We start from the raw sequence: 24,582 nt of genomic DNA, 5'->3' as shown, positions 1-24,582 counted from the left end.
CCATCGTCTCTGCACTGATGATGCTGCCCATCGCAGTTCTATCTTGACAATTGTACACGTCGCGCACAACAAATAATGTCTTCTTACGTCGTGATTGCGCTCGCACTCTTTGGCCTTTATGCCTCAACCTTCGTATATACATTCATCCTTAACTACGTCCACGCCCGAAAATCCAATCTCCCCTATGTCTGCGTCCCATGGGACCAAAACCATCTCTTCTGGATGCTCGCTAGCGTCCCTTCACGTCCGTTTCTCAAAAAGCACCTCCCCACCTGGATATGGGAACGTCTCTCACTCACGGTGTATGCCTTTGAATTCACGGAAAAACTCCGACCCTTCACACAATATGCCGCGCCTCAGGGAAACGACAAAACGTACGTCCTCGTCAGCATGGGATATTTTGAGATTTCGACACGCGATCCCGAGATTGCGTGGGAAATTTTATCTAGCCAACGTTCCAAGACGGGATTTATCCAGCATGACTTGATCAAAGTGTTCATGAGTCGGTTCGGGCCGAATGTGTTGACGAGTGATGGGGAGGCGTGGGCGAGGCAGAGAAAGGTGGTGGCGAGCAGCATTACGGAGAGAATTTCCAAGAGAGTTTTTGAGGAGAGTTTGAGGCAGGTCGAGGGGTTGTTGGAGGAGGTGTTTCTTTTGGATGGGTGTGGAGGAGGAGGAGGAGGAGGGGGAGATGAAAGTCGATGTGAGACGGAGAGGTTGTTTGATGGGATGAAGAAGATTACGATCAATGTGTTGAGTTCGGCGGGCATGGGAGAGAGTGTGGAGTGGAAGGATGAGAAGAATAGTAGTCCCGAGCCGGGGTTCCGAATGACTTATATTCAAGCTGTGAATGCGGTGATTGATGCGGTGGCGGGACCGCTCGTTCTGCCCAAGTGGTTTTTGAGTTATTATCCTACTTTCTTACCTGGTGGGAAATTTCTCAGATCCGTGGGATACGCGATTGAGGAATTCCCTATTCACACCAAGGCACTGCTAGAGAGGGAGAACAAGAAGAGTGCACTCGAAGGGAAGACGAGGAGTAATATCATGAGCCAATTGCTTCGAGCGTCGGAAAGCGAAACCAAAGATGGCGTTCGAACGCTGAGTGACGAGGAGATGATGGGCAACCTGTTCATCTTCACCGCCGCAGGATTCGACACCAATGCGAATGCCTTAAGCTATGCTCTCGTCCTCCTCGCACGATACCCTCAATGGCAAGAATGGATTTCGGAAGAAATCGATGCCATCATCCCAGCAGAGATGAGTATTGCCGAAATGGATTACGCTTCCATTATCCCCAAAGCGACACGCACGTTGGCCACCATGCTCGAGACCTTGAGACTCTTCCCGCCAGCTATCCACATGGCGAAACAGACCAAAGTGGAGCAGACCATCACGACTTCCAGAGGGACATTTTGGATACCGGCAAACGCAACCGTGTATATCAACAATATCGGTTTAGGTCGTGATCCCGACGTCTGGCGAAACTTGAACCTCAAAGACGGAGAAACATCAAACGAGGTCGATGATGAAACCGTTTTCCGACCTTCCCGCTGGATCAACGCCGACGGAGGACTCTTTCAACCTCCTCGGGGAACATTCAGCCCATGGTCATCTGGTCCACGAATTTGTCCGGGTATGAAGATGGCGCAGGTGGAATTTACGAGTATTTTTTTGATGTTGTTACGGAGACATCGGATTGAGGCGGTGGCGATGTGTAAGAGCGCGAATGGAGAGGTGGAAAATAGGAGGGAGGTGGAGAAGAGATTGGATCAGAGTATTGAGGATAGTATTGCGATTTTGACGTTGCAGTTGCCGAATGTGTATGATCAGAAAAAAGGGGAAGGGATCAAACTTGCGGTGGTCAAGCGGTAGGTAGAAAAGGAAAAAAAGGGGGGGGGGGGGTTCAATATGGTTCGCGTGATCCACCTCTGATATTTGGGCAATTCATTGAAGGACCGTATGTATGTCATGTCATGTTGAATGAGTAAAGCTTCAGTGGCCATGTTGTTTGCGCCGACAGTAATTCAGTCGAAATTCAACGCAGCTTCCCCCTATCCGACAGCTTCTCCCCATCGGACAACTTCTTCCCATCTGACGGATTCTACGTATCTGGTAGCTTCTCCTTATCCGACATCTTCTTCCCATCCAACAGCTTCTCCTCATCCAAAAACTTCTCCCTATCCGGTCGGAGGCCGTAAGTCGTATCGATGCCACATTTAACACTACATATAATACCATTAGTATAGTTCAACGCTGAGAAGGGTTCGTAGGTATGTCAGGGCTATACCTTTGGAATGCAAGGACCGGCGCACTAGATAGGAAAAGAAAATTATAGGTTAGTCGATTAGTTAGTAGGAGGGGAGTTGGTTTTCTATTCAAATTCCACTCACTCCGAGAATACACTCTGAGCAACAAACAAATTTTCGTTGATGCCGAGGCGGAATTGCTGTTGGCGTAGCTATAGCGAGTTCGATCAGAGCGAGGATGATGATGTGGGTGAAACGCATGTTGGCGGTGTGTTGAGCCTGGGGGGAACTTTTGGAGAGATGTTGGTTGAAGAGATGTTGGTTGAAGAGATGTTGGTTGGAGAGGTGGTTGTTGGAGAGGTTGTTGTTGAAGAGGTGTTTGTTGAAGAGATGTGAAGGCAAAGAGTCCTTCGATACTCAACATATATGTCGTTGGTCGACCGAGTTGGACCGCACCCTGTTCCCAAACCTATGTCCTTTTACATCAGCACCAACACGATCAGTCGCATGCAAAGGCATAATACCTAGCTGGCCGGAGGAGATGGAAGCAACTTCGTGACACCCAGTAGTTGTTGTCAGCTCGATGTCCTCATGGCATTGGAAGAAGGTCTCCGGACCTCCCGAAGACCAGGTCCTACGTGGAATAGAACCCCCTCTCTCTACCAAACTTTGAGCATGGAGTCACGACAGCGCAGTATCGTATGAGAAGCTTCCTGTCGACATCGATAGAGCTCGCTAGTATGGTCGATACCTTGGGAATACGTATCGCCGGATGTGTGTAACCAACATGGACACGTTGTCGAAGTCTAGGGTTTGATGAATGTTGGAACCATACACCACACTAGTGCCCAATTAAGAAGATTGATAGAATACTAATCAATAAGTGGATTAATTAAGGTCCGAGGTCTGACCTCTTAAGAAGAGAAAAGAGGGGGGTAGGTATCCCTAACTCTATATATATATACTAAGGAATCAGTGGCCCCTGTTATCTTATATAACTTATATTATATAATGTTAGAGTACCTATATCCTTCTATCCAAATATACCTCCCTTAGCTTAATTATATAAGGAAAGCTGAAAAAACAGATATAGTAACCGTCTATCTTAATCTAATAATTAACTATATCTATATCCTTACCTACCTAAGCCCTAGGCTCGTCCGGAATAACTAGAATAATCCCTTTAGGAGGTTCTTTATAAAGCTATTAGCTCGTTGCTTAGTAGTCCTAATCTATTCTACGGTTAATTGTCCTACTATAGTTTCCTACCTTACCTAGTGCTAATAGATATCTATATATCTCAAAGCCGTATTAAGAGAGCTATACTTGTAATTAGCGATATCTACTATACGTTAGTTATTACAGAAAACCTTAGTTCTATCCTTAATAGGTTCCTTATTTCCTAGAGGAAATACCTTGTTAAATTCCGAGAAAAGTCGAGTCTACTAGTATCTATTACTAGCAATTAATAAGAGTACTAACAACTCTGCCTCTGCAGTTGATTTAATAACTGTCTTCTGCTTAGTTACTTACTAATTAATAGTACTACTATATATTATTATTAAGAATCCCTATAAACTCTTCCTATCTAGGTTATTACTAAATAAGGTATCTATATACAGTTCTATAATCTATCTTAGGCTTTTCTCTATAGAAGTATAGCTTTATATCCTTAGTACTATAGAGGTAGGCAATTAGGTAATTAGCAGCTTCTATATAAGCTTAGCTTAGATTCTTCAGAAATTAAGAAAGAGTAGTATATACCTTTGCTATATTAGGCCTTGCTAGAACAGCTGTATAACTAATTAAACTAACCTTTATCTAATATCCTTTAATAAAGTTAGGTCTAGTAGTATTACTAGTAGGTACTAGTATAAGTCTAGTAGGAAGTAGAGTATCCGGAAATCGAGCCCTCTTATAAATACTAAATTTGATACTAATTTTCGTTAAGTAGGTAGTCTAGCTTAGAGTTAGGATATTAGGTAATTCCTCTACCTCTATACCTAGGAAGAAATTAGGGTCTTTCTAAGTAACCTTAAAGTTAGAAAGCAGGTACTAGTTAAACAAGATAGCTTAATCCTCCCTATCCCTCTTATAAATTAACCTAATATTATCTATATAGAAAACTATAAGCAGACGAAGGTCTATATTCACTATTAGGCAGTCAATTCTAGGAACTAACTTAAAGCTATAGTCTTCTATTCTTATAATAAACAGGTTATACTATAAGCGAGGTAACTTAGCTAATCTATAGAGAGCCTTCTTAAGGATAAAGTAGGCATCTAGTCTAAATCTATACTCCTCTATTCCTTCTAGGATAGAACAGTATACTATATATAGGATAGTAGCATTTAGGAAGGTATTTACTATATCCTATTACCTAGTTTTCAGATTCCTTGTAAAGGCTAGGGTAGTAATAGCCCTAAATACCTTATAACTAAGTATAGTAGTATAGGTTTTATAGGTTAATAGCAATTGAAGATCCCTACAGATACAGAGCCTAGCTTTGTATCTAAGAATCTTACTAGTTAAGGGGTCTGTTTTGTAAGCAAATACCTAGACTAATAGTACCTTATAGCCTTTATAACCAAAGAATACCCTAAATATCCTCTTGCCTATAAGCTTTCTAGCTTTATTAAATACCGCTTGTCTGAATTGCTAATAATAGATATACCTTTCTATCTCTCTCTAATTAGTAGGGGGTAATAGTAAACTAGTTACTTAGTAAGGATCCTTAAGAGTAGATAGAGTATAGACTTAGAGGGACGTAGTAGCTGTATAACTTAACTTATCTAGGTACTCTTCTAACCGTCTAGTTCTATAGTCGATCTATCGTCTATAGTTGTCTACACTATACTAATAAGTACTCTCTTCTACCTCCCTATCTAAGGTAGGGTACTAATAAGAGACCGAAAAAGCGGAGGGTAATAAAGAAGCGGGTATACCCGGTAAGGCCCCCGGGGCCTAACTAACTTAGTTAGTAGCTATATTGTCTTTATCTCTAGCGGGTGTTTCTAGTAGTATTAGGTATAATAGTTCCTGTTCTAGTATCTTACCTCCCTACTGTTTACTACCTCTCTAAGGTTAGATAGCAAAGACCGGAATATTGTTAGCTAGAAAGGGGTTATCTATACCCTTAGAGGTTAATAATTCCTTAGGTATTAAGATAGAGTTAATTACAGTCTAGTAAATAGTAGTAGGAACTAGTTCTCCTAAGGTTTGTCTATTAATATCCAGAGGATTATACCTCTTATTATCCTTAAATACTATATCTCTTATCCTAATTACCTTGTTTAGGGGTAAAGGTATCTAAATCCAGAAAATATTAGTAGAGGTATACCTAATTAGGTAACTAATATAAGCTCTCTCCTCTATCTTGTCTCTCTTAGTAATATCTCTATAGAGAGCAAAGGCCTTATAACCAATCGGGTAGAGATAGCTAAGGAAGGGCTTCTTAGTTGTAACTTTCTTAAATAGAGTTATCTAATTAAGCTTAGCAGTAGGGGTCCTATTAAGAAGGTATACTACTGAATCTATAAGCTATAGCTAAAGGTTCTTAGGTAAATAGCTATTAATCCTAAGAGTCCTAGATTTAGTAACAATCTCTCTTCTAGTAACCTTACTTACTCTATTCTAAGTAGGGGTATTAGTAGTAGTAGGCAAAGTAGTAATACCTAACCTAGAGATAGCCTTTCTAGTATCCTTCCTAATAGTAGCCTCTATATTAGAGCGAACTAGAATAGTTTTAGTATTAAATAACACTTCTATCCTTTTGAAATATCCTCTAAACTTAGTAACTGCTTATAGCTTAGTTACTATAGGTTTACTAATATAATAGCCCTCCTAGTTATAGTACTAGTAGCTATAAAACTTGAAGACTAATCTATTTAGTCTAGGGAGAGAAGGGGGTATATTAATTAGGTCCTATAAACAGATAGCTATCTTAGTATTCTCTACCTTAGGCAGTACCTCTCTATACTTGTCCTTCCTTCTCGAAATTACTACTTTAGCCTTAGCTAGTAAGCAGGTATTATAATTAACCCTGTTTAGAGTCTCTTTTTCTAACTTAATTATCTAGTAACCCTTAGATATAGGTTCTAAGTACTTAATAGCCCTTATAGATAGGTAGCCTAGCAACTAATACTATTAATTAGCCGTTGCTATTAAAGGTAGGAGTAGTTTGTAACTAGACTATATAGCAGTAGTAGTTTAAGTTACCTCTTCTATTCTAGAAGGTAACGTTAAGGTAGGTAAGGTTGACTTCTCCGTATTCTTAGAGTATAGGGTATATATAGACTTTACCTCCTTAATTCTAGTACTAATTCTAAGTAAACTAGTAGTTTTAGTAACACTTCTTAGTACAGGCAACCGTTCAATAATCTAGTAACTATATCTATTACTATGTTTAGGGGTAAGGTATACCTAGAGCCTAGGCTCCTTATATAATTAGCTAGTAATCAACCTATCTAGCTAGTTTCTAGTATTATAGTAAATACCCTTCTTATTAAGGATCTGTAGTAAGACCAAACTTATAAAGAATCCCGGAATAAGCCTTACCTTAAGAAGAGTAAGCTTCCTAGTAACTCTATTACCTATATTAAGATTAATAGTAGTATCTACAATTGCCTTAGGTTAGTATCTCTTGTCCCTAGAGATTACTATATTAGAGGAGGTTAGTAACTCGGACTTAACGATCCTTACCCTTATAGCCTCGTTAATAATATAAATATTAGTACTACTATCTAGAATTACAGCGTTGTAAAGGCGGGTATAGTAGCTAATTAAACTAATAGATACCTTAGAGGTTAAGGTCGATTCTAGGGTAGTAGTAGCAGTAGTGTCCTCGACCTCTACGGCTATATCTAACTTGTTCTTAGTATCTTTGTCCCTCGACCCTTAACCTTAAGCGGTATTATAAGCTTAAATCGCTTTGTCTACTCTTTCCTTTAAGCCCTTGTCTTCTTTAAATCTCTTCTTAATCTTCCTCTTAGTATTATCTCTTAGCTTCTATACCTTAGGCCTCGGATACTCGGTATTAAGGTAATAGTATTCCTTCTATATATAGTTCCTACTATAGAGGTAGGGCTTTCTTGAAGAGGAGGATAATCGAGTTAAGGACAAAGATTCGGCTATAGTAGTAGATAAGATACTAGTAATAGTAGTTCTATACTTGCTCTTAAATTTAGTATTACTATTATACTAAAAGTAGGACTACTAGGCTCTTAATTCTAAATAGAGAGATATTACCTCCCTATTATTTTACTTATTAAGTAGCCTGCCTATCCTTATAGCTATATAGTCTCTATATATTAGAGCTATAGAAGACAACTATGCCTAGGTAGATTCATTGTCTACTTGCTTACTAATAGTATCTCTCTTTCTATACTAAACGAACTAAAGGTATATATAGTTATAAATAGACTTTCTATATAGTAGGTAAGAAAGGGTTTCTAACTCTTTCTTTAATAACTAAGTAGTAGTAAGGGTATTAGGTTTAGTATATTCTAAGAGAATCTTAAGTATCTGCCTAATTGTCTTATAATTGATTACTCTATATTAAAGGTCTATAGAGAGAGACTAGTTAATAATTGATTCAATCTTCTAATACCCCCTTTGCTTAAGTTCCTATATATCCTTATTATACCTATACTTAAATTAAGCTAGACTAAGAGCTATTAGGGTAATATTAGTAGGTAGAGACGCAAAGTTAAAGACAGGTTGTCCTTTAAGCTATATTAGGTTTTCTAGATCTAGCTTAGCTATCTCTAGGTTAATATCAGCCTATATCTAGAGCTTTACTACCTCCCTCTTAATATAGATAATCTATATATTCTAGTCCTACTAGGTACGTAGCTTAGCAATCGACGTTGTCGTTAATAATAAGGGTTTAGGAGAATTAGCTATAGTATCTTCGTTGAATTCGTTAAACTACTCTTAATACCTAGGATACGAGCTACTAGGTATTTCTTTAACCTCTTAAAACTTAGGACTCGGGGATCGGTCGATTGTAAGCTAATCTAATAGGCTCGGGCTTTCTTCTCTTCTTCTAGATAAACGGGTTTAGGCAGGTATAAAGTAATAGTATACGGTCCTCGGGTTTTTCTTAATATAGCGGATTTTAGCTAATCTTAGGTACTTGATTAGGTTAAATAGAGCAAGCCGGGCTTATAACTATTAGAACTATATACTATACTAGTGCCTAATTAAGAAGATTAATAGAATACTAATTAATAAGTAGATTAATTAAGGTCCGAGGTCTGACCTCTTAAGAAGAGAAAAGAGGGGGGTAGGTATCCCTAACTCTATATATATATGCTAAGGAATCAGTGGCCCCTGTTATCTTATATAACTTATGTTACATAATGCCAGGGCACCTATGTCCTTCTGTCCAAACAATAAAGAGTAGCTGCATCAGGTAGGTGGAAGCGTCCTTTTGCAGGGAGTTTGACTATACGCTGTACAGCTGCTTACCTACCTTGCCTACTCTTGATCAGCTGTTGCAACGGTCTGTCTTACTTCTGCAGCGGTAAAGGTTTCATATTGTATTACGCGCCCAAGGTGACTGGAAGTCCCTCCGAATGGCCGTAGCAGCGTGGTCATCAGGAGCGCCAAGCCAGACACTGAGCCTGGCAGTGTGGGCAGTCTTCAGGATGGGATCGTCCCGTCCACGCTATGAGTGAAGACGCTGTTGAGTAGTAGTGATAGTAGTGATAGTAGTAGTAGTAGGAGGAGGAGGAGGGGGAGGAGGAGGAGGACAACACCGCAACACCGTTGGTGCATCTGGCTCTCCGCTTACACGCTCTTCACTTGGGTGGGTGCCGCTCTACTAGTACTCACTACTCTCCTAGAGAGCGGCGAGAACGGTATTACCCAGGCACAGTCGAACCGTGCATAATGCCTCTCTTGCACCGTCGCACTATAGGAAGGTGTTCCACCAGAGTAGGGATCCACTATACCAGTATATATATTACTGGACAGTTACATAGTATCGGAATCATCAGACACCCCCACCTTCAGGCTCAGAGCACGAGCAGAGTCCAGATCTCGACCCGGACCTATAATAAGCAATGCCATTGCCCGGGCTACAAGAGCGGCAACCTGCACCTAGATCCTGCGCGCGTTTGGAGGGCCATGCTGAAGGCCCAAAGAAGCATATTTGACGCGGCATCGAATGTGGATTGTGGAGCATGACGTGGTGAAGAAGCAAATACAGACAGGGGGCTCGATCCCTCGATGCCCATGAACAAACAAGAGCGCACGGAGTATGTTGAGCAGAAAGGGGAGGGGGAAGGGGAGAGGGGAGAGGAAAGGTTCCCATATAGGAGGCGTGAGCACCCTCTTCACTTCGTTTGCCTTCACTTCGGTGTTCTTCACTTTCGTCGGGCTCGGTCTCTCCTGGCCTAGGGGGCTTAGGATCTGTTCGAGCAACGCTTTGATAAGTCTAGGAGGTACTGCACCATAAGTACTGCTCTGGTCCTTGTTAACGTGCTGCCTCTCTAGTTAGTCTTCATTGTGCGTGCGAGCGTGTTGGTGGGCGGGGCGGACGGACGGGCGAAGATCTGGCGTAAGCTTCATCGGAGACACGTTACACGTGTGCGTATATATATATGAAACAGGAAATGTTGGTTGCCAAGGCCCACACCAAAAACTCTGCGTAACCGGTATAATGAATAATCTCAACGATCCACATATCCAGGCTCACCGTTCACGTGTATCCTCGAGTTCTCGACAGCACCGGCGACACATCCAGTGCTGCTGAATCTTCCTATCTTCGCATCCCCATTCTACTGCTGATTGTTACTGGCTGGCTGCAGACGGAGTGCACGGCCATATCCCACCCAATGGCAGATTTTGTACAGAAGGATTGCATATGGCTGTAGTGCCTGCTGGAGGACTAGCTGTTCAGCTCCGACGCGTGAAGCTTCTGTACTACTATCGGATCAGACGAGTATGATAGGGCGATGCGGAGGCAGAAGGAGGAAGGATTCGACCGGACAAGATACTTGACATATAAAACCATTGGGGGCCATCCCACCACCACTATTTGGCCCTCACATGGCGCAGCTGGGAACGACGACAATGGAGCCTGTGAGACTGCGCAGGCCGGCGGTAGCTTGTATAGAGTGTCGAAGGCGGAAGGTCAAGTGTGATCGCGGACACCCCTGCCTTCGGTGCTCCCAGTCCAACTTGCTCTGCTCATATACCGCAAGGTCCGTGTCTTCTGTATCCAGGTTGCCGGCTATGGGCACGAATACTGGGCTCGAACGGGCGGAAACGGGTACAACGACTCCCACAATATCGCCAACTCTCAACCTGGCCTGCTCTCCACACACGTACGAGGACGCTAGTAATGATAACGACACGGGCAATGCTCACGCCCGGGCCAGTGCGGCACTTCCTCCTGTCATTCACGCGCGCGATGCAGCTCCAAAGAGCATCACCCTTGGACAAGGGTCTGTAGCTTCGCGCTCTGACTCCTCGCTCAGTCCGCATGAGCGGTTGATCAGCATGAATGATGGTCAAGATAGACCCCAGTACTGGAAAGCGGTCCTCTGCCAGGCAAGTCTCTCTGCACTCCTGGACACCAGACGCTCGTCCTAACATCATCACGTAGCTTGCCAAAGCTAGTCTTGCATCCAAAGTCTGTAATGCGGTCAGTGGAGCTGGCTCTACCACCGAGGTCGAGGAGCTCCAGAAGCAGTGTGCTCGCCTCGCCCAGAGCGAAGAAAGGTTGCGGCGCGAGCTATATCAGTCATACACCTGGGACTCGTGGCGGGACTGTCCATCGCGACTAGTATGTGACGAGCTCGTGAAATTGTACCTCTCCTCATTTGAGGGAGTCTTCCGAGTGCTTCACATACCTACTTTTCAACATCAATACCAGCAACACAGAGCCGCATCGCAAAGCTCAGCCAACCGTGATTTTCAGTACACCCTTTCGGTCGTGACCGCCATCGGAGCATGCATACAGACCAGTGCCGGCGATTCGAAAAGCTCACTACGCCCGTACGCAATCAAGTCGATTCTCGATGCTCAGAAATGGGTCATGTCGAACTGTGAAGGACCCAACATCACACTGGCGACTCTGCAGACGTATTGTCTCATACTCCTTGCGCAGCAGACTACTGGTCTGGGCTTGAGCACGATCTCAATTTCGATCGACGCTCTGGTCCGCGCCGCGATGCGTCTGGATCTGCACCGACCACAACGACCAGACTGTGGTTCCTCGCTCTCAGAAACAGATGTGCAGTTACGGAAGAAGCTGTGGTGCACTATAGTTGAACTATCTATCCAGTCTAGTCTTGACGCCGGGCTCCCTCCATCGCTACTCCCCGCCGACTTGCAAATCGATTTGCCCTCAAATATTGACGATGTCGAGATCTCGCACTCTGCCCCGAAGCCGCTTAACTCCTCCAACAAGACGGACGCAACTGTTCAGATTCTCCTCGCGAGAACGGCAACCGTACGACTCAGGATCCTGCATCATCTTTATGGCTTCAGCTCGATTGAATCGTACGACACCATCTTGCAGCTGGGCGGCGAACTCATGGACCAATACCGTGCGAATGTGAGGATGCTTGAAGACCTGTCCTCTCAACCTTGTGCAGGTCACAGTGATATGAGCACGAGATTTCAGATGAGTTTATTGGATGCTCTCACATTGGGGCCGCTCATGGCGCTCCATAGCCCTTTCGCATACCTGGCACGGGCCAATCCCAAGTTCTACTTTTCGCGCAAGATATGCTTTGAAGCAGCATGGGCACTACCATCCAGACGCTTGCCCCCGTCAACACAGCGTTCCGCTGGGCCTACCCGCACTCTATATGATGCCCTGCTGGTGCACGCTTCTGGCTTATTTGAGCGAGTGCACCTTCAAAGTACGGCACTGATCTGTATGGAGATGTTGAGCAGCTTCACGGAAGGATCTTTCCTGTCCAACTCTCTCTTCGACTCTGCGGTGGTGTTGGAAGCAGTTCAGCAAAGTATTGACCTGTGCGCACGCCGGCTCGACAACGGAACGACAGACGTCGCTTCTCATGTAATTCTCTCCTGTGCACTAGCACACATACGCGCGCTCAAGAGCAGATCCGAGCCTCAAGTACTTGTCGCAGAGGGGGCAGTACAAAGTCTGAAAGAATGTCTGCATACATTGCAATGCGCGGCGGCGAGACGACGCACCGCCACTCAATCGAGCATGGCCGTCGAGGCCACCGAGCCAGGCATATCACATGACTCAAATGCTCTCAATGAGGACTGGTGGGCCAGCCAGGATCCGCTTGATCTCACTATCACTTCCGCCTCATGGTGGGGAGGCGAAGACGGGAGCTTACTGAACGATTCAGCATACCAAAGTACGTAACTACTTGCTCACGGTGCGACTGCCATGCCACGACAGCATCAACACACACAGCACGGGGGCTATTGCTTTAGCCGTGCCTCTAAAAGAGTGGCTTGCTCTGCCAACGCTGCAGCATTCGACTCGAACCCCTGAGGAACCCAGACGCGCGACAACTCGAACCCTGCATCCTCCAAGATCTCCTCAAACTGCTCTTGCGTTCGCTCCAGTGACGCAAAGGAGACCATCATCGTTAAATCGGCCTGTGCAGATGACAGAGCGACGTTGCAGTCGGGTAGAATTGTCTCGTTAATAAGCAGAAGGGAGTCGGGTGCCATTGCCTCTCGCACTCTCTTGAGGATCTGAACTGCTTGTTTGTTGGGCCAGTCGTGTAAGACAGTGCGTAGATAGTAGGCCTTTGCGCCCTTCACAGGCTGCGGATCGAAGAAATCGTATCCCATCGCTTCAATGCCGTCCGGAAGCTGCTTGCAGCCTTCAATAACGCCTGGAAGATCCTGGAGCACTAGTTTCCCGACGAGTGCGGGAAAGGCGTCGTGGAAAGCTGTAATGTCACCCCCTTGACTCCCTCCGACGTCGACCATCACCACCCGGGATAGATCATGCACCTGTAATTTCTCCTCCACCGGAAAGAAACTGAACCAATTCTGGCCACGCCGACGATGGGAGAGTGTCATGACGGTGTTGAAAGCTTCTTGATAGTATGGCTTGCTGGCCAAGAAGTTGAAGTAATGCTCCTTGGTATGCATGGCGTACTGGAAAGGCCCGTCGTACACATCATTGGGGTTCTTCCAGCCTTTCTCTGCAAAGTACTCGGGTAATTGAGCAAGAATGGTATAGAAATGCGACCTGTGACATGGCAGAATCAGTTCCCTCCCTCCATGACGAGATGATTGCACTTTGTCCACTTACACGTGAATAGTGACGGCAGACAGCGGAGACTGGGACAGGTAGGCAGACGCCATTGCAAGCGGCACGTACGATTCCGCGGCGGGCTCTTCGAACAAGCGCATAGCAACGAGCATGCGCATGATGCGTCCTAGGAAAGTATTGGTATCCTGCTACATGGTGGCTGAGCTATGCAGAGCACCACTTACGAAGTAGGAGTCCATCAACTCCGGTTTCACTCGCCAGGCTGGCCAGAGATACTGGCTCGCCTTGGGCGCTCAGGTGTGCGGCCGCATCGAAAACTTTCATATCGACTGCCAGCCTCAGTCCCATTGTCTGGTGACCCTGTAGATATGAGAGTTAGTGATCAGGTACTTCCAACATGTATAGGCGCCAGAACTTGCTGCGAACAGGATCCGGAGCGTCTTTTCAAACGGCAACTCGAGGCGGTCTCGCAGCCTCTCACACAATGCGAGCATACGCTTGCGCTCACTCTCATCGTCGACGGTCCAAGTAGTGGAGCCTTGGTCGTTGAGCACGCTGTCGACGCGGTCGGCGAGATCTTTCAAACTCATCTTTGCTGCTTGGTCTTGGTTGTCTCCAGCCCGTCCTTTCTTATGTAAAGAATGCAGGGCGAATCCTCACAGCGTTGATCCCTTCTCACTATCGGCATAGCGAGGGCCGCGATCTGCTCGGCTGGGAATGTCCGGACGGACAGTGTCGCTTTCGGCGGGCTCAGGGATGGACGGAGATTCTTCACGGACAAGCTCGCAACGAGAGCGGGAAATTCGACCCACGAGCTATATGGGCCCGTCCTCCATCTCCATATACATATGTCGAGGCTGTCACTCGTACCGAAGCAATTCACATCACATCTATCTACCTCCATTCTCAGTCATACTCAATCGACATGGCCCCTTCCGGAGCCGAGAAATACCGCTTGCTCAAGGAGAATCACGATGAGCGCTACAGCGATGAGCTTTCGTCCCATGAGTCTCTCGCACATGCCCACAGCAAGCCACCACACAAGCTGTCAGATCGCTCGGTCGCCATCGGAGGCTGTCTCTTGGCCGCATCACTGGTCGCCAACGCCGTCCTCGGGACGACGATATGGATGAAACCACATCGGGCCACCACTTCCACCACTTGTGCCTCTCCCATCGGTAAGCCCATCCTGCAGACCGATGATCAAGCCCGGATCGTGCGCACCACACTGACATGCATACCCTCTAGCTCAACTGGAAAATACACACCCGCGCACGTGGCAAGACCACACAATATACTCCCAGCCCAACATGACCGAGGCCGACCGGGCCTGGGTCAACATGGACATTGATTATATCGTCGTCGCTCTCGACAAGGAAGATGCGCGCGAAAAAGGCCTTCCTCTCTCCGCAGATTTCCCCTGGGACCCGACTCACAGCGCCTACATGATCACCACCATGCACAGTCTCCACTGCCTCAAATCCCTCCACCGCTCCAACCTGGAATACCGCCACGGCGTCAAACAGAGCTATCCCACCGAACACCTAATCCACTGCCTCGACAACATACGGCAAGATCTCATTTGCTCCGCCGACGACACGCCCCGTTTCATCCCCGTCGACGCCAAAGACAGCGCGCACACGGGCATCGGCCAATGGCGCCAATGCAAAGATTTCAGCAAACTCGAGCAATGGGGTCGCGAGCATTCGGCTTGTTTCAGTTATAATGAACTTATTACGCACGAACTCAAAGAGGAACGAGGATATCCTCATGCGTTAAAGTTTTGTCCTGCTGATAGCAAGTGGTTGCCTGCTGTTAGGAAGTTTTATAATCAACCGGATGATTGGGTGCCGGAGAAGCCGCCGCCGCCGTATCCTGCTGTTGGGGTGCCGTTTGATGGGTATGAGAATCAGCGGAATCCGGCTGCTATGTGAAATTTAGAAGAGTCTCTTCTATGGAGGAATGGGCTTGTTCAGACCGGGGGAGGGAGGGAGAGAGGGTGTGTGTGGGAGAGAGAGAGAGAGGGAAATGTTGATTCAAGATATTCTTGGATATACACATGAGAAAGAAGAGTACTGACCAGAGTACTTCGGCGATGGTTTTGCAGAATTTAGATTGGACGTGTAAATGCTTTTGATGAGAAATGATATTAGGTGTTATTATTCACATATCGGGATTTCTGCTCTTTGTCACTCTCCAGTTCCCCGTATATGTGTCTGTGTCTGTGTGTCTGTGTGTGTGTGACGCCAGAAGGGCACATGATATCCCCTCATCGTTTCGAAACATTACAACTTGCAATGCCCTGCACTGTATGTGGAAAGAGAGATAGAGAGAGAGAGACAGAGAGAGAGAGAGACAGAGAGAGAGAGAGACAGAGAGAGAGAGAGACAGAGAGAGAGAGAGACAGAGAGAGAGAGATAGATAGAAATAATCGAGTCGACGAATGTCATCAAAGAAAAGCAGAGATAACATACTATCTATATACAAATGCTCTAATGTATATCCATATCCAACGGCAACGTGTGCATTTCACTCGTCTCCACGGCCAGAGATGCCAAATGCCATCCACTTTCCAACTCACAGCCCCCAAAGCTCTGCGCACCACCACCTCTATCCGAGGCTCCCTGATCATTCACGACCGCAACAGCAATGACACTTCCCAAAATCAGAGCCATTCCCAAGAGACTAGTCGCGTTCGGAGTATGATTCCAGAAAACTTTATCCATAAGGCCCGCAAATATGATCTGAATGTACACCATATTCAAAGCTCGAGTACAATCTTCAGCTTGCAAGCTCGCAGCGACAAGCACGTGTAAGAGGAGAGCGAAAGTTCCCAAGAAAGCCAATAGAAGCCATGCAGCTAGACTGGGGAAGTGGAGAGTTTCCGTTCCGGTGAGAAAATAGCTCAAAGACGTTCCTACGACTGTCCAGAGGGCGAAGTGATGGACTGTGATGGTGGCATGTGCCGTGTTGCCGATCAGTGATAGAGCCAGGTATCCGATTGCACCTCCTATTGCTCCTACGAGCGCTGCGAGAGTAGCGAGCAGGCGGCGAGGGAAGGCTGGGGGACTGAGGGGTTTTGGTGGGAGGACCTCGTTTGATGCATTCCAGGGCTGTGAAACGAGAATCATTCCACTGACAGATACTGTGACGGCTACCAAGTGTGATAATGATGGTCGTATTCTGCCCAAGCAGCCTGAAGCCAAAGCTGCAATCAAGGGAGCGAGGAAATTGATGACGGTCGCTTCAGAGATTGGGAGGACGGAAAGTGAATAATAAAATCCCCAAACTGTGGGAGACAGGGAAATATATATATTCGTCAACAACATGCTTTCTTGTACCCATGGTGTCTTAGTTACAGGAAAAAAAAAAAGAAAAAGAAATCTAGAGAAACTCACTGCCCAATACTCCAGCAATACCTCGAATCGTCAACAACGACCAGGCTTTCTTCGGACCCATTGGTGCCTCGGGGACTCGTGTGCAGAACATCCAGATCCAATCCCAAACCAACGCAATACTCATCATCATGAGAATAATCTATACGGGATTGTCAGAGGAACCTCATCACTGCAACAACATCACTGCAACAAGCAGGGGTCTACATGGTCTTATTTTTTTTAGAAGGGTGCGTACTTGTCGTGATTCCAGCGGCTGAACGATAACTTGGGGCGTTTGGAGAAGTTTCGCAGCTACAGCCATAAAGGATGAGATCAATTGCGCCAACAGCATTCGAGCAACTCCCTGGTTTCGCGTCCATAGTGCTCTGTACTTGTCGTTTCGGGGAACTTCATGATGATGATGATGATTCGCCGACATGATCATTGCTGCCAATCAATCTTCTGTGCCCGCCGCGTGCGAGTGTAGTTGCTGCTCTGTGAGACAGTAGTTTGTTCGTCTTTCACAAGGTCCTCTTCCCCCCTTTCTCCCCTTTCCCCTTTCCCCATTCCTCCAGCGCTCTCAAGTCCATAGCACACACTGTAGCCTGACCATCTGAGAGTACGCAAGACGACGCCGTCGCCGCCGCCGCCGAACGGACAATAGCAACACAGCTGCCATGTCCTCCGATGCGTCGTCCATTCACACCACGTCCGTGTCGGGGCGGAAGGATCATCGCGCCCCCGGCCGGCCGTACAGAGTGAGGTGTGGACTGACTAAAGTACGGACGGAGATGCTTAGATAATATCCCGCTGATGTGGAGAATTTCCCGCTCCGCTCGGTCTCGGGTTGCGGCCCCGCTGGAATTTCCCGCTCCGTCGACGGCCCGGGCGTCTCGACATGTCCACTCCTCACTACACACTACACATCATATTGCAAGCAATTTATTGCGAGGCCCTATTCCCATGTGTATTCCGACGATCTCTGTTTTGGTATGTGGTGTATTCTTTCGCAAGTCTTGGAGTTTTGCGGAAGAGAAAAAAAAGGGGGGGTAACATGGCAGGATGATATCACTTACTGCATTCCTTTATCCCTCTAGTGGGAACCACAACAAATGAATTGAATGCATTGATTGAATGATTGAATGATTGGATCAGCCGGTCAAAGGAATTATTCCCGGTCTCCACTCTCCACAAACAGTAATGAGGGCCAGTGTCTGTGTGCCACTTGTCAACCCCTTGAGAGCCACAAGAGAGGCGTCTATTTCCCTGCTAGTGCTATTCCTTCAACCTCGAAATGTCTCTTGTCCTGGCACTGTCCGCTTGATTCCTACAACACCACACACCACATCTCTTTGTGTACGATTGTTCATCGCTGAGAAAGCTGCGATTGAGACCTCATGTCGCCCCTCAGGATGATTTCAACTCGTGCGTATCTTCCGATCGTAGGGCAGTATGTCAACTGACAACCATACACAGACGGACTCTGTGGTCTCGCACCTCGAGTAGCGGCCAAGCCTTCTTCCACAATTCTCTTCGCCGCATTCTCACGTCCGACAATCGTAGGAATCGGTCTTCGGTACACGCATTTTCTATCTGTCATCTTCCTATCTGCATCCTCTCTTCTCGCTGACTTGTGTTGTGCTCGACTAGTCATCAAAACACCAAGACGACGACGACGACGACAACGACAACAACCCCAGAAATCACATTACAAAAGAACCCCAACGAAATCCTCATCCAGCAACGACTCCGTCGCCCCCTAGCTCCTCATCTCAGCATTTACAAATGGCAAATCACATCCATCCCTTCGACTCTCACGCGAATCACCGGTGTAGCCATGAGTGGGTGCTTCTATCTCTTCGGGACATTATATTTAACCGCGCCCTACCTCGGTCTGGATATGTCTTCTGCGACTCTTGCGGCAGCGTTTGGCGCATGGCCGGTTGCGATTCAAATGCTGACCAAGTTTACGCTGGCTTGGCCGTTGGTGTTTCATTCGTTTAATGGTTTGCGGTATTTGTCGTGGGATATGACGATTGGTGTTAATAATCGGACGGTGGCGAGGACCGGTTGGACTGCTGTGGTTGCGTCGCTGCTGGCTACTTTGGGTCTTGTTGTGCTTATGTGAGTACATCGTAGAAGTGATGATAGGTAGGCACACGTTTGGGATGAAGGGGAATTCTTGCTTTTTTTTCTTTTTCGCAACAGTGGCAACTCGTCAAGTCTCTCTTGGTGGTGTGTCTGTTCAAATAGATCAATGCCATTGCGAAAAGAGCACCATCGCCTCATCATGTTTTTGTCTTTATTTCTGCCTTTCGGAAGTCTTCCCTATATCTTCAATAGGTAAGTACTGGGTAGTTCCGACATCTCCAGAAAAGCCGCCGGAGCGCGTGTCCACTCCGCCAACTCTCGGTGCGGCTTTCCACGGAGCCCGCACAATAGCCCACGATTGCCGCACTGTTGATCTCCAGCAAGTATATCAAAACATGAAGTTCGTTTCGAAAATGTGCAACCCACTACTCACTCATCACCCTAACCTACCTTAGGTACCTTTATTCATTCTTCACCAACAACGCCATGGGTGCCCCAACAGCGCAACAGCCTCAAAAAGAACAAAAACACATCCACATCCTCATCATAGGAGCAGGACTCACCGGACTCATCCTCGCCCAAGCCCTTCGCAAACTCCAACATCTCGCATCCCTCAACAGCAACAACACCAACACCACCACCCCTCCTCCCCCCCTTATAACCTACGAAATCTTCGAACGCGACCCCCGCGCCTTCTTCCGCGGCGGAGGATGGAGTCTCACCATCCACTGGGCACTAACAGATTTACAAAATTTGCTTCCGGATGAAATCATGCAAAATTTCGAGTCGTGTTTGGTTAATCGAGATGCTGCTGCAGCTGGACAAGCGGGGAATTTTCAGTTTTTGAATTTATGTACGGGCGAGAGAGTGGAGGCGTGGCCGATTCCGAGGGGGGCGGCTTCGAGGGTTTCGAGGGAGAGGATTTTGGAGTTGTTGATGAGGGGGGTTGATGTTAGGGTGAGTTTTTTCTTTTCTTTTCTTTTTGTTTTTTCTTTTCTTTTTATTTCCAGGAAGAGGACGTAATTCCAGAGTCCCGTCGATTCCAGTAGCATACATCCATCTATCCACCCAACTAACTCTTCCCACCAACCCAGTGGTCCAAACACCTCACCTCCCTCGACTTCTCGCATCCATCTTCCGTAACCGCCACCTTCGCAGACGGCAGCCAAGCCCAAGGAAATCTCGTAATCGGCTGCGACGGTGCAAGATCTGCCGTTCGAAGAACTCTCTGCGCAACAACCTGGCAAAACAATCGACTTCCCGTTCGTCTCCTAGGCCTTCGTGTAAAATTCCCACTCGCAAAAGTCGCAAAATGTCTTGCAATTGATCCACATTTTTTTCAAGGTGGCGATCCGTTATCGAATGTCTATTTCTGGTTTTCGTTTATTCATTTGCCGCGCGCTGTGGACGTGGAAGGAAAAGGAGAAGAAGAAGAATATGCGACGTGCCAGATGATGGTTAGTTGGCCTTATTCTGGCGAAGCTGCGGATGAAATGCCTGAGACACAAACGGCTCGACGTGAGCGGATTCGTCAGTTGGCTACGAATTGGAACGAGACTTTTCGAGATTTGGTCTATAGTATTCCCGAAACGACGGAGCTTCGCGAGATTGTGCTGGAGGATTGGCCTCCTGTGCAAGGTCGCTGGGATAACCATAATGGCAGAGTCACGTTGGTGGGAGATGCGGCGCACTGTATGACTATGTGTAAGTCAGATTATTGCCATTGATCATTTCATTTCTCTTCTCTACTACTACGAGAAGACGTCCAGTATCGCTAACGATTTCTCGCGTTGGAATGGCGGGGAGAGACTTACAGTCCGAGGCGAAGCTGCCAATCATGGAGTGATTGATGTCTCACATTTGATCAAAACTTGTTTCCCCACCACCGCCAATACAGAGACGATGCAGCCAACGCGTAGTTGCGACCTCGCACAAGCCGTCAAGTCGTACGAAGAAGAGATGATCACTCGTACCTTTCCCGCAGTATTGAAATCTCGGCAAGCCTGCCTCGATGCGAATAATTTTGCGTCGGTCAATAAAGAGAGCCCCTTGATTGCAAAGCGCGCGATGAAAGAATGAGAAGAAGTGGGTAGTGTGCATTGCGGAGAACGTTTAGGTATTTTTGCGAAATAATGAACAAAAAAAGACATCGGTGATGGGTCTTTCACTATATGAATCCTGTAACTTTGGCCAAAATGTCATTTGCCTCGCTCTGCGTTCCAATAGGGTGATGATTATTACTGCGCCATGCCACAAATCCATCAGGCCGCACTAGAACCAGTTCAGCGTCCCATACGCTCCGCGCGTGCTTTTCATGTGACAGTCGAGCCACTTGGAACGGCACACACCGTTGCTTTGCGGCAGAGCAGAAATTTTCCTCGGTGGTGGTGAGGTCATCGGAGAACGAGACTAGAGTAAAGTTTTTGCCAAATTCGTCAAAGATGGATTTCCCATTACTCAAGAAGACATGCGGCGCACGGTGTCCAGGATAAGTCGTCGGGGTGTATCTCCGAGGGTTGAACTCTGGAGGAGGAGCCTCTGCTGGATGTGGTATACAGATGGAGGAGCGGTAACAGTAGCCCATCTCCACTCCCATGCTTTTGTTGTGCCCATCGTGCGTTTGGATGTAGTCATGCATATCATTTCGCATCTGCTGTCCCGCCTCGGTTTTCGAAGCAATGGTCTTTGCGTCGAGCTCAATGGCTTTGGAGAGAGCACCAAGGTTGCTCATATGCATCTTGGACCAGTGCAAACCTAGCATCCCCACGGGGCGACGTTCGTCGTTGTAGGATCGTAACAACTCCGGCCCACCCCACTTCTGGACAGTGGCAGCGAGCTTCCAACTCAGATCATACGCATCGGCAATGCCAGTGTTCATGCCGTAACCTCCTGTGGGTAGGAATTGGTGGCAGGCATCGCCGGCCAGGAGTATTCTGCCGTGTGGCGAAACGTATGTAGTGGCAATGGCTGCGCTCGGAGTCCAGGTCGAACGAACCAGAATCTGGTCCACTTGGATGCTCAGTGGTGGACCCATACCACCGAGCACACGGTAAATGGCTTGCTCAGACGAGAGCTGCTTCTCGTCGAAGTTGGGAGGCAAGAAGCAATGTATTGTCCACGTATCCATCTCGTCTTGGGCAATGATGGCACCTTTGATAGAGCCTCCCTCGACAGCTTCATTGGGAAAGAAGATATGCCAAAACTGGCCTTGAGCGTGTAGCTTCGAGAGATCCCTGGACTTGAAGTGCACCAGGAGCGCCTTTCCTGGTCTATGAACAGCTTACTTAGTATGGACACAGGCGTGCACACAGACGAGTGAGCTAGAAGAGATGCTTACAGTGAGCCACCCTCCAGCTCGATGGCCATGCTGTTCCGTAGCACGCTATTGGCACCATCACAGCCTACGGCATATTCACTTTCTATGCATGTCTTGATGCCAGTAACCGCATTGACATAAGTAATGTGCGTACGATGCTCGTCTTCGCGAGCCGCCTGGACCTCGCAGCCGGCGCGGAAGTCAATCATTGGATTTGCCACGCAGACTTCTTTCAGCCAGGCCTCGAAGACTTCCTGCGAGATACGCTGCCAGGGTTCAGAAGGCATGCTGCCATCGTTGCACGCAGCAATCTCCGTACGCATCTGCTGGACGCTCGGGAGTGCCCATTTAGTAATGGCTTGGTCGGCGTGCAGGCCGGTGGAGAACAGGCAGGCAAAGGACTTGTCAGGGGCCACGCCGCGCTGCCGCAGTCCCTCGGCCAGACCGAGCGAGCGGAAAATTTCGAGGGAGCGCGCTGTGGTCAGGTCCATCTTGGGCCATCGAGTGGTCGTCAGGCCACGCTCGAGCACAACGCTGGGAACGCCATAACAGGCCAGCGCCGTGGCCAGCGTCAGACCTACGGGGCCACCACCGGCAATGAGGACCGTGCCTGATGGCAGCACTTCATGTTCCAGTTCGGGTTCGTGGAGCATCGTGTACGGCGTCGTGGCTGTGGTTGCGGCGAGGTCATCGCCAGCAAGCCAGGCACGGCCATGGTCTAAGTAGTTGTCGATCCATGGCATATGAGCCCTCAGGGACTGCTCAGATGCTCTCCTAGCAACTAGCGGGCTGAACGGCGACGACGGGCAACTCGGACTTGTTTTCCGTTGACATCCTCCCTATACTACTACAAGGTACTATAGACAAAGAAAGGGATAGAGGAGAAGCACGGAGTTGGCTCGTTTTCTGGTGTAGGGCTAGCATGGCTTGGCATATAGCGTAGATTATGCTTGATTACCATACTCGCGTAATTCGCCGTATCGGTAACGAGCCTAAGCACCGTATGGTATTATACAGTTACTGAGTTACCTCACTCTACGCGATACACCAGCTTCACTCCCGGGACCTTTCCCCGCCGCACCGCCTCGACCCCTTCGGCCACGCTCGCCAGTCCGCCGCTCATACTCCGATGCGGATGCGGCGTCACGTGTCCTGCTGCCAGGAGGCCCTCGGCCACCTTCATCCACTCCCGCCCGAACTGCCGATCCTTCACTCGGCCCGGCCGCTTGTATGGCCGCGTCCACGGAATCGCTTGGCCGAACAGAGTCAACGCCAGCACCCACGACGGCCGGACGCTGCGACGGGAATGGCTTCGTAATGGGAAGGGATCCAGGCTGACATAGCGTCCTCCCGCCGTGCCAAGGGCCTCGTAGCACGCCTGCATGGAGGCTGTGGTTGTTACGCAGTCAATGGCATATGCAAGCTGGTTGCTGGTAAAGGTCCGTATCTCGTTGCCGCAGAGTTGTGATCGGTAGTCGAATGCTTCCACTGCCCCGAGACGCTTCACCTGGGCGAAATGGTGCGGCGAGCAGGTACAGACGACTGCAAATCCGGAGCTAGTGTCACCTTGTCAGCTCCATTATCCATATGGATGTAGGAGGTAGCTCCTAGTACAAAGGTACCAGGTAGATTTCCAATATTGCGATTCGTGGGGCACGGGCACTTACAGGCGAAGCAACTGTATCAGCAGCGTTCCGGTAGCAGTGCTGCCCCCGCTGACTAACGCATAGCCTCTGCTCTCAGACTGGCCTCCAGCTGCACCACCGATGGGCATGGGCATTGGCATGGGCATAGGTAGGCCGAGTTCTCCATACAGTACCAGTCCAGCCGTGGCCATTCCCACTCCGAGCGTTGCCGCCGCTTCGAACTCCATCGCCGCCGGAATGCACATGACCAGATCCGCAGGCGCCGCAACGAACTGGGCGAAGGCTCCGTTGTCTTGCCGGTAAGGGTTATTGCCAAACACAAAGCCGCACACACCATCGCCAACCTTCACAGCTTTCGCCATGTCGTTGCCAACGGCAATGACAATCCCCGAGTAGTCACAGCCGACAGTAGCCATGTGCGTGGGTGATAGTTCCGCCGATTTGCCATCGAATGGGTTGATAGCAACAGCCTTCACCTCGACCAAAACCTCGTCGCTTCCAATGGCAGGTATTGAGACGCCATCTACCGCAGCAATGCGTCCTGGCGCCACGATCTTGATGGCTCTTTGCGTGTCCGTGTTGAGTTCCATGGCGTTCCGTTCATGACCTCTAGAGCGGACTGTCGACACACATATAGATTTCACGCGATGGCGAATATGTCCAAATCTGCTCCCGC

The 24,582-nt window shown here is 47.9% G+C and overlaps 10 protein-coding genes across 10 annotated transcripts; 5 read left to right on the top strand and 5 right to left on the bottom strand.

Annotated features, from left to right (window-relative positions):
- Positions 1–75: 75 nt before the first annotated feature.
- Positions 76–1,875, top strand: SEPMUDRAFT_142360 (cytochrome P450; the record flags this gene model as incomplete). Its single annotated transcript, XM_016902997.1, has 1 exon — positions 76–1,875. The coding sequence occupies one exon, from the start codon at positions 76–78 to the stop codon at positions 1,873–1,875; it is 1,800 nt and encodes a 599-aa protein (XP_016760319.1).
- Positions 1,876–10,043: 8,168 nt separating this feature from the next.
- On the top strand, positions 10,044–14,062 carry SEPMUDRAFT_126499 (uncharacterized protein). Its single transcript, XM_016902078.1, has 3 exons — positions 10,044–13,642; positions 13,701–13,836; positions 13,896–14,062. Exon 1 carries the CDS (start codon positions 11,296–11,298, stop codon positions 12,607–12,609), a length of 1,314 nt encoding a protein of 437 aa, XP_016760318.1. The 5' UTR covers positions 10,044–11,295; the 3' UTR covers positions 12,610–13,642; positions 13,701–13,836; positions 13,896–14,062.
- Positions 10,044–14,066, bottom strand: SEPMUDRAFT_164469 (S-adenosyl-L-methionine-dependent methyltransferase; the record flags this gene model as incomplete). The annotated part of the gene is made up of 4 exons (XM_016908117.1): positions 10,044–13,452; positions 13,516–13,642; positions 13,701–13,836; positions 13,896–14,066. The coding sequence occupies 4 exons, from the start codon at positions 14,064–14,066 to the stop codon at positions 12,669–12,671; spliced, it is 1,218 nt and encodes a 405-aa protein (XP_016760317.1). The 3' UTR covers positions 10,044–12,668.
- A 669-nt stretch (positions 14,067–14,735) lies between these two features.
- On the top strand, positions 14,736–15,410 carry SEPMUDRAFT_45956 (uncharacterized protein; the record flags this gene model as incomplete). Its single annotated transcript, XM_016908980.1, has 1 exon — positions 14,736–15,410. A coding segment is annotated over one exon (675 nt), but the record flags the coding sequence as incomplete, so codon positions are not given.
- A 558-nt stretch (positions 15,411–15,968) lies between these two features.
- SEPMUDRAFT_126498 (uncharacterized protein) lies at positions 15,969–16,334 on the bottom strand (the record flags this gene model as incomplete). The annotated part of the gene is made up of 1 exon (XM_016902077.1): positions 15,969–16,334. A coding segment is annotated over one exon (366 nt), but the record flags the coding sequence as incomplete, so codon positions are not given.
- A 211-nt stretch (positions 16,335–16,545) lies between these two features.
- SEPMUDRAFT_149932 (uncharacterized protein) lies at positions 16,546–17,551 on the bottom strand (the record flags this gene model as incomplete). Its single annotated transcript, XM_016905861.1, has 3 exons — positions 17,110–17,551; positions 16,875–17,013; positions 16,546–16,810 (listed from the first exon to the last, which is right to left on the bottom strand). Coding segments are annotated over exons 1-3 (591 nt in total), but the record flags the coding sequence as incomplete, so codon positions are not given.
- Positions 17,552–18,172: 621 nt separating this feature from the next.
- Positions 18,173–19,138, top strand: SEPMUDRAFT_126495 (Sdh_cyt-domain-containing protein). Its single transcript, XM_016902076.1, has 3 exons — positions 18,173–18,278; positions 18,330–18,429; positions 18,504–19,138. The coding sequence occupies exons 1-3, from the start codon at positions 18,266–18,268 to the stop codon at positions 18,979–18,981; spliced, it is 591 nt and encodes a 196-aa protein (XP_016760313.1). The 5' UTR covers positions 18,173–18,265; the 3' UTR covers positions 18,982–19,138.
- A 292-nt stretch (positions 19,139–19,430) lies between these two features.
- Positions 19,431–21,023, top strand: SEPMUDRAFT_46179 (FAD-dependent monooxygenase; the record flags this gene model as incomplete). The annotated part of the gene is made up of 3 exons (XM_016908986.1): positions 19,431–19,901; positions 20,039–20,648; positions 20,761–21,023. The coding sequence occupies 3 exons, from the start codon at positions 19,431–19,433 to the stop codon at positions 21,021–21,023; spliced, it is 1,344 nt and encodes a 447-aa protein (XP_016760312.1).
- Positions 19,638–22,821, bottom strand: SEPMUDRAFT_126494 (FAD binding domain protein). Its single transcript, XM_016902075.1, has 4 exons — positions 22,282–22,821; positions 20,761–22,213; positions 20,039–20,648; positions 19,638–19,901 (listed from the first exon to the last, which is right to left on the bottom strand). Exons 1-2 carry the CDS (start codon positions 22,749–22,751, stop codon positions 21,112–21,114), a joined length of 1,572 nt encoding a protein of 523 aa, XP_016760311.1. The 5' UTR covers positions 22,752–22,821; the 3' UTR covers positions 19,638–19,901; positions 20,039–20,648; positions 20,761–21,111.
- Positions 22,822–23,275: 454 nt separating this feature from the next.
- Positions 23,276–24,576, bottom strand: SEPMUDRAFT_149929 (GroES-like protein). Its single transcript, XM_016905860.1, has 2 exons — positions 23,928–24,576; positions 23,276–23,816 (listed from the first exon to the last, which is right to left on the bottom strand). Exons 1-2 carry the CDS (start codon positions 24,494–24,496, stop codon positions 23,291–23,293), a joined length of 1,095 nt encoding a protein of 364 aa, XP_016760310.1. The 5' UTR covers positions 24,497–24,576; the 3' UTR covers positions 23,276–23,290.
- Between the last annotated feature and the right edge of the window lie 6 nt (positions 24,577–24,582).

This window comes from Sphaerulina musiva (assembly GCF_000320565.1).
Source record: "Sphaerulina musiva SO2202 unplaced genomic scaffold SEPMUscaffold_6, whole genome shotgun sequence".
Lineage (NCBI taxonomy): Eukaryota > Fungi > Ascomycota > Dothideomycetes > Mycosphaerellales > Mycosphaerellaceae > Sphaerulina > Sphaerulina musiva.
This window is presented reverse-complemented; position numbering and strand designations above follow the sequence as displayed.